Below are 7,391 nucleotides of genomic sequence, written 5' to 3' on the forward strand. Positions count from 1 at the left end.
CCAAAAGGACATCTTCCTATTAATACAACTCTTGCTGAGTTGAATATAACTTCTTGATGACAAATGGCACACTCCTTCTGAACCGAAAATTACTAAATAAATAGATAACTACATACACCTCAGTCATGATAAATATTGATATCGTCCTCAATGTTTCGGTACTACACCATGGCTCCACTGGTCCGCCAATCATTCAGCCACATTAAGCTAGGTTGATGAGCCATTCCAACATTGTAAAAAGAGACGATTGCAGGTTTTTGATGTTCGTCACCCGAGTGTTTCTCCAACTTAGACATCAATGCCTTGGATCTTTATATGTGACACCTGATTGGAAAATCCCGGAATACAGATCATGCCCAATGCAAATTAACCATTTGAAATACACGTCCTTTGCCATGCACTTCAAGTTCAATCCTCCTATGGTGGATAAAAGTTTCCGGAGCCTCAATTTCTCAACTAGGAAATTTCCAGCTACAACACTGAACTAAAAAATTAAACCACTCATACCAGACACACAAGAAATCTTGTTCTGTAAGTGTGTGATACGAGCAACATTAATGCTTCTCGTCACAGGTAAAGAAAACTCTCTGACCTGTTAATTTCGATCACAGGTCCCATCGCTAAAGTATCACATAAATATTCTAAGTTGCTCACTAACCAAGGATTGAGCGCACCAAAACATACTCATCACGATTCTGGAAGAAGAACAGCTTTCAAAAGACTGAAAACGAGTTCATTAACACACTATTCCAGTCATTGCGCCCCCTTCGAACTCCGAAAACTATCCATGATTTCTGCCCCAATACTAGAATGTTATGCATCAGCATTGCTAGGTTTTCCATTTACGTTGTCATTTGGAGCCGGCACGGTCGACGGCATAGAACTCTCCATTGAGGACACTTTTCCAACAGTCGCATCCAACCTTCTCTTGTGGCCTTTTGCTCGCTTATCTGTACCCGCTGATACTTCTTCCAATGGATTCAGATCCGGAATCAATTCTCCCTCACCTACTCTACAATTTCCACCTGTTAATGATACAGGAGCAAAGGGGCCAATAAATAAAGAGAGAGAGAGCCAGAGGCATAGAAATCGAAGCGTCCCCATCTGGAACCACGAGAGAGCCAGGAGAAGAACTCCAACGCTTGAACAGACCCCAATAAGCACATGGTTGAGCTCCTTTTCTTCAACTTCGGATTCCAGAGGTCCAGACTGGAGTTGAAACCTCGGCTTTACATCATCTATAATGTCGAAATCCATCTTCAGTTATGTTATGAATACAACCAAATATCTGAAAGCAGAGGTAAGATAGGAGAGTCAATAAAAGAGTAGATAACACAAATACGTCAAACTTCAATAACAACAGATGCTACAAGCGCGAATGTGCTATAAGACATTCTTCTCAAGCCTCCGAACTCCAGAAAAATATTCAATGCGTGCCGCAAAAAAAGAATCTGAACAGAGAACGACTGAGGCTTCTAGTAAGTCTAGAAAACCCTAACAAAACCAGCAGAATAATCAACGCTGCTTTGAACATTTTTACAATTAACGATATTTATCGTGCAATAGATCCTTGGAATGTAGCACCACATCCTGCTGCAACAGATAAATGAGAAGCAGAAACTTTCCTACTCATATCTTACTTTCAAAGACAAACTTGTGCTAGCATTACCGCTCAATTCAAGCCAACATTCCTCGCTCGTTTCCAAAAGAGACATTGGACGAATCACGGTAAAGTCGGGGGACTGAACACAGCGAGCGGCTACGAGATCTCTGAAAATTTACCAATGCTAGGTCAAAAAGAGCTCTGCAGAGCACTATCACAGAATGCAGTGCGCGTTCGCCTCCAGGGCAGTCACGAAATCCCGTAGGCGACCATCTTCTCCCCGACCGAACAACCCCGAAGTAAGAGAAAACCCGGAAAAGCGCCGATCCACCGTTACGACCTCATCGCAGCCCCCAAGTGCCTCAGAATTCAACCACGCCAGCGCCGGAGGAGATCCGCAGCTCACGAAGACTAAGCTCTGCCGACGACGCGTCGACTAAAAGCTTCCGTCACGAGCAACAGCTGACTCGGATACGGCGGACGCAAATGCGACAATGGAGGATGAGAAGCGATGGGGTGATAAGCCCGACTCAAGTCGGATCATAGGTGTGAGCCACTGCACTGCAATGGATGATACCCGGATTCATCCCAGTGTGTACAGAGGGTATATATCTATCTTCACATAGGGTATAAACCGTCACGGATTTCAGGGTATATAAATTCCGAGTACCGTGGCCGGGATAATTCACAAGCGGTGTCCACACCAATGCCCGGTATCCATTGTAATCTGAGTGTAAACCCATAACGTCTATTAATCAATTAAAATAATAATGTTAATCAACCCCTAATTTTTCCTGTTTGAACCTGTCTTTAAAATAGACTTTTATCCTCACAAAGCGTCAGAAGAATGAAAAATAAATAAATAATTGTTCGTGTTTAATCATTGGCAGACGTGTGCTCGTACATGTCTCATATTCTTTGTTAATGAATGGAAAATGTTATTTATTTTTCACAATGCAAGTTTAAACGGCTTCCTTAATTTTAATATAATTGCGTAGTATGTTTCATGAATTTCTAGGTTGGTGGTTTGACAGACAAAACGTCTGTGTTTCAAATGTTTACATTGTTTTCCATATTTCCAATGTTAAATATTTATGTTTTTGAAGTTCAAACCTTAAATTGAATACTTAATGTTTAATTATAAATCCATGTCTAACTATTTCAAATTTTAATTTATTTAAATAAAATCATTATATGTATATATATATATATATATATATTTGTAATGAACATGGCATAGCATCCAAATCCTAAATCTTTATGTTTGGTGAGTAAATGTAATATTGATTTGATTTTTTTGATATATATATATATAGATATATATATATTTGATATATCATCATCATCGTCACAGATTTCTTTTATGTCTGCTAGACTGAACAACAAAATAACCACGAATGCTTAATACTTAAGCTTTAACCAATTTAAAACAAATCAACTACATTTTCTCTTTGTATTGATTTTGGATTGACGATTCTATGTAAATTTTTGTAAAAGGACTCATTACAACAAGTAATAGCATATAAGAAAAGTATATTCCATTTATTTTTTCATGTGAATTTATTAATTTTACCCTTCAATCAACTGTATTCATCTTCAAAACATTATTTCTAATGGTTGTTTTGGGTTAGTTCCTTCAAAACGAATTTTTTCTTTTTTCTTTTTTCCTTTCTCCTTTTTCTATTTTACCAAAAGAATAACAATAAGTGTGAAGGTTAAGTAATATTTAACATTTCTTGTATTTTTGGTCCTTAACATAGACAACATTTTACATGCTAAATTCTTCAAAAAGAATCTATATTAACTCATCTATGAATTTTTGAACTCATTTGCATCAATCTCTGTGAGTTCTTGTACCAACAGTGAGCTATTTTTAACCTTTTTAAGAACCATGTCTTTGCAGCTTTTCTTAATAATCTTTTTAGGGTGAATGGCATTATGAACATGGGGTTTTCTAACAATGGGACAAGGAAACAATCCAATTGTTCTTCTACCTCTACCAAAAAGCCCATTTTTTCCATGTATTTTAATCCGCTTTCCTTTATCCCGTTCTTCCATGGTTTCTTGTGTCAAAGGTGCACATTCCATGTTCCCATCCAACACCTCATTTTCAATAGAAACTTGCGAGCCTTGCTTTGACACCATCCTTTGCATGCCATTAGGGTTTATTTGAGAATTCCATTTCTTTGATTCTTTTGGATGCTTTGTTGGCAATGGTTGATAAGATGACAGTGTCAAGAGCTTAGGGGGCATGGCTTCCCACATGAGTTGAGGATGGATACGACCATCCCAATCTTTTGGTGGAAATATAAAGTTTGGACCAAAATTGAATTGTACACAACATTTTACTTCTGGTGATGGTAGTGTGAACATGGATGCTGCGGGAAAATATTCTCCACCATATATATCTTTATATGCAATGCCTTGACATATACCATTTTTGAAGAAAGAAATCTCACTTCCTATGCTCCGACAAATTTATATTAATTCCTTGTGTTAGGTTTTTGAATTCAAGATGATTTTTTGTTTTGTTTTGTTTTGTTTTGTTTTTTTTTTTAAATGGTGTTCTTAATTGTGTAGAAGGGAATATTAAGTCAAGTATTAAGAATGCAACATGGTTACAATTATGTATGTGAAGAAATAAACAAATGAATAAAAATAACAATGTGAAAAACCCACCAGGAATACGTCTCAAAAAATTATCTTTCTTTTCAAGTGGCACTGAGAAGACATTGGTACTTGGTTTGCACACATAAAAATCATATTTTGGTGTGTACTCAGCTCCATTTGGCAAGTTTATGTAGAACCCAATAACATCATTTTCAGAATAAGGGCTTCCATACGGCTCCCGAATGGCTTGATGAACTTTGCTTCCATCAATGTCCCTATTTTGCAACATATGATGATCATTTTACAGCTGAACAGAGATTGAAGAGATTCATTTATTTAGCTACAATTTTTATTTTTTTTTATTTTTTTTACTACATTTGTCATTTAATTACAAAACAGGAATAGATACCTGTATGCATAGCTGTTAATGTCAAATCCAACTGGAGCTTGCAAATCCCCTTCCCAAGTACTCCATCCAAGACGAGTATGGCCAGTCTGACCCAAAGCCTTTACAGTGATTTCAAAATACCAAGCACCTTCTATGACACCACGAGTAGCTCTTACCATTCGATAACCTTTTTCACTACTAGCTTGTAATTTGTCCAAAGATAATTCAACTTTCTCAGCTTTTTGGTCCTAAATCAGTTTTTTGTTTTATTTTATTTTTTTCAATTTGTGCAATAGTATAACAAGATTGTTATTTCATGGTAGAAAACGGTATTAGTTATTTGTACAAACAAAACATGAATTTATTGTACAACTGAAAAAATGAATATGGTAACCCACAAGACAAGTGGTTTATATATATATATATATAGATATATATATACCATTTTAATAATATTAATAACAATACAAAAGCAAGTACTGATAGTTTTATTTCCATTATATATATATATATATATATATATATGTGTGTAATGGAAATAAAACGATTTGTAAATCAATTTCTACCTTTGATAGTTGGATCCCATTTTTATCCTCTAATACATACTGCTGGGTTGAACCAATGTCAAATGATTCTTCTAATGTATCCTTCTTAAAAGATTTGGAGGGCGCTGATCTTTTGTTGCCTTTTCGTGTTGATGTTTTGGTCCATACATTAGTCCGTCTTTTTGGTTTTTTGATAACTTCTTTAACTGCAATGCTTTGTGAATCGTCACCCAAAATTGATTCTTCTTCATTTGATATAACTTGAATGTTTATCAATGCACCTTCATCTATCAATTTTACTTTACAAAGAGTTTAATATAATGATAGTTGTACATTTTATTATGATAAATTATACATATGTTTTAACTTGAAATAGAAAAAATATATTATAATAGTTTAAATTGCAAAGATGAAGTGTGCATTATTACATTTGATGTGTGTGTGTATGTGTGTATATATATATATATATATATATTCATACTGGACAAATAAAATTTGGAGAATAAGAGCTCGTACTGATTTCATTTCCAATGCATTCACAGTTGTTAGTAGTAGTTTTCTCTTTGTGTCTTTGAAGATTTTCTTTTTGTATAATTTTAGGCTCATCATCCAAACAATATGGATCATCATAGGCTAAAGAATCTATTGTATTATCCATTTTAAATTGTGTTTAACAAATTAATGTTAACCTTAATTAAATTTAAAATTAGGTTAAGATTACGGATTTGTAAAATAAATATAAATGTGTAACGTCTTAAAAACTTTGATTATAAATACCTCCTTGGTAAATACATAATATTATAAATAAATCAATTATACATTACATTTGTCCAGGATCTAATTTAATTTACCATAGAACAAGCAGTTAAATATATGGTATTGAATGAGAAAAAGAAATGAAAAGAAAAATACAACCTAAAATTCAGTTAAAAATGCACCAAATGTTTTTAGGAAGGCATATTCTGACATTTGCTGGAACAATGACAGATTCTGACTCAACAATACTCAACAATAGAGCAGTTGCGTTTTTGAAATTCATGTGTATGTTCTTATGAATAAAATAAGTCCAAAATTAACTTTAGCCATCTTTAGTTTAAAACAATAATGTATGTGTAAATTATATATATATATATATATATATAGATAGATAGATACACACATATACACACATTAGGCCCTTTGCTTAGTTTTGGGAATAACATGTTATGCAGTATACATGTAAATGTGTAAGCAGGTGAATACATTATAACACACAGTTTTTACCACTTGTTGCAAATACATCCCTCTACTTCTTTGTAGTAAAATATTAAGAATAAAAAAGAGCATTATAAATGAAAGTGGTTAAAAAATAGATTTGAAAAAATTTCACATTAATAAATTGCTAAATAGATGGATAAGTAGATATCTTGCCTTTGAAATTGATGAAAAAGAATAAAATAATAGAAAAATAATTAGATATTAATATCTTTAATATATGCAATTTTTTGATAAATATTAAAACCTTAATTTATATTTAAGATTATCTTTGAACTTATGAATATAATTTTTTTGAACATCATATATAATAATGATTTACCTGTTTTGAAATTCTCATAAATTTTATTTGATATTTAGTAGTTTATTTTTATTTTAAATTAATTTTATGTATTTTAATATCTAATTAAAATTAGTATTAATTTTTTGGTATTATACATATATTCAATCTTTGATAAAAAATATAGCCAAAATAGAAATAAATTAATAAATGAAAAAATTATAAAGAGATCTGAAATTTGCAACTTGCTTATTATATATTGTATTACAAGTAATGCAGGGATAGTTAGTTTTATTCTCTTAATACAATACAAGGCTTAAATTTATTGTAAGAGTTATAAAAATGAAGAAAATAAGCATTATTTTGCAAAGACCATTTGACAAAATAGAAATATTTTATATAATAAATTAGTAGAAAATTATATATAGTAATTAGAGATATAGCATTTTTATGTTATAACATGGCTATTAGGTGAAAGAATAAATGATTATCTTTATTTGAAAAGATCATTGGAAATAAACAAGATTACAAAGAGGTATTAGAAAATTTGCTTTTTTAATTAGTCTTTGGTTTTTTTAGATGTCATTAATCTAAGACATGGATACATATTGATGGATGCATCAATGACTTTAGTTTAGTCATTCAATTAATGGTGGCTAGGCCATAAATACGATTCAATGACATTACATGGTAGAAACCATCTACTTGCTT

At 32.6% G+C, this 7,391-nt stretch overlaps 2 protein-coding genes across 6 annotated transcripts; both read right to left on the reverse strand.

The window, feature by feature from the left end:
* Positions 1 to 278: 278 nt before the first annotated feature.
* On the reverse strand, positions 279 to 2,120 carry LOC112275830 (transcription factor MAMYB). Of its 3 annotated transcripts, none has more exons than XM_073530384.2 (2): positions 1,641 to 2,120; positions 279 to 1,288 (listed from the first exon to the last, which is right to left on the reverse strand). In XM_073530384.2, the coding sequence occupies exon 2, from the start codon at positions 1,255 to 1,257 to the stop codon at positions 814 to 816; it is 444 nt and encodes a 147-aa protein (XP_073386485.1). In that variant the 5' UTR covers positions 1,258 to 1,288; positions 1,641 to 2,120; the 3' UTR covers positions 279 to 813. The 3 variants fall into 3 exon arrangements, with proteins under 3 accessions (XP_073386485.1, XP_073386484.1, XP_073386483.1); XM_073530383.2 differs by having other exon boundaries at positions 1,670 to 2,119; XM_073530382.2 differs by having other exon boundaries at positions 1,783 to 2,118.
* Positions 2,121 to 3,308: 1,188 nt separating this feature from the next.
* Positions 3,309 to 6,248, reverse strand: LOC112276252 (protein TRAUCO). 3 transcript variants are annotated; one of them, XM_024507390.3, is made up of 5 exons: positions 5,663 to 6,248; positions 5,168 to 5,445; positions 4,623 to 4,849; positions 4,283 to 4,488; positions 3,309 to 4,065 (listed from the first exon to the last, which is right to left on the reverse strand). In XM_024507390.3, the coding sequence occupies exons 1-5, from the start codon at positions 5,802 to 5,804 to the stop codon at positions 3,413 to 3,415; spliced, it is 1,506 nt and encodes a 501-aa protein (XP_024363158.1). In that variant the 5' UTR covers positions 5,805 to 6,248; the 3' UTR covers positions 3,309 to 3,412. The 3 variants fall into 3 exon arrangements, with proteins under 3 accessions (XP_024363158.1, XP_024363159.1, XP_024363160.1); XM_024507391.3 differs by having other exon boundaries at positions 5,168 to 5,433; positions 5,663 to 6,245; XM_024507392.3 differs by lacking the exon at positions 5,663 to 6,248 and having other exon boundaries at positions 4,623 to 4,839; positions 5,168 to 5,309.
* Between the last annotated feature and the right edge of the window lie 1,143 nt (positions 6,249 to 7,391).

The sequence above is a fragment of the Physcomitrium patens genome, chromosome 23, assembly GCF_059467195.1.
Source record: "Physcomitrium patens ecotype Gransden chromosome 23, ASM5946719v1, whole genome shotgun sequence".
NCBI lineage: Eukaryota > Viridiplantae > Streptophyta > Bryopsida > Funariales > Funariaceae > Physcomitrium > Physcomitrium patens.

Excerpts from the sequence above, each read along its gene's own strand:
- LOC112275830 (XM_073530384.2), bottom strand. The coding sequence starts at position 1,257 with ATGGATTTCGACATTATAGATGATGTAAAGCCGAGGTTTCAACTCCAG.
- LOC112276252 (XM_024507390.3), bottom strand. The coding sequence starts at position 5,804 with ATGGATAATACAATAGATTCTTTAGCCTATGATGATCCATATTGTTTG. Across the intron at positions 4,850-5,167 it reads ATGGGATCCAACTATCAAAG|GACCAAAAAGCTGAGAAAGT; the intron begins GTAGAAATTGAT and ends AAACTGATTTAG. Across the intron at positions 4,066-4,282 it reads TTTTTTGAGACGTATTCCTG|GAAGTGAGATTTCTTTCTTC; the intron begins GTGGGTTTTTCA and ends GTCGGAGCATAG.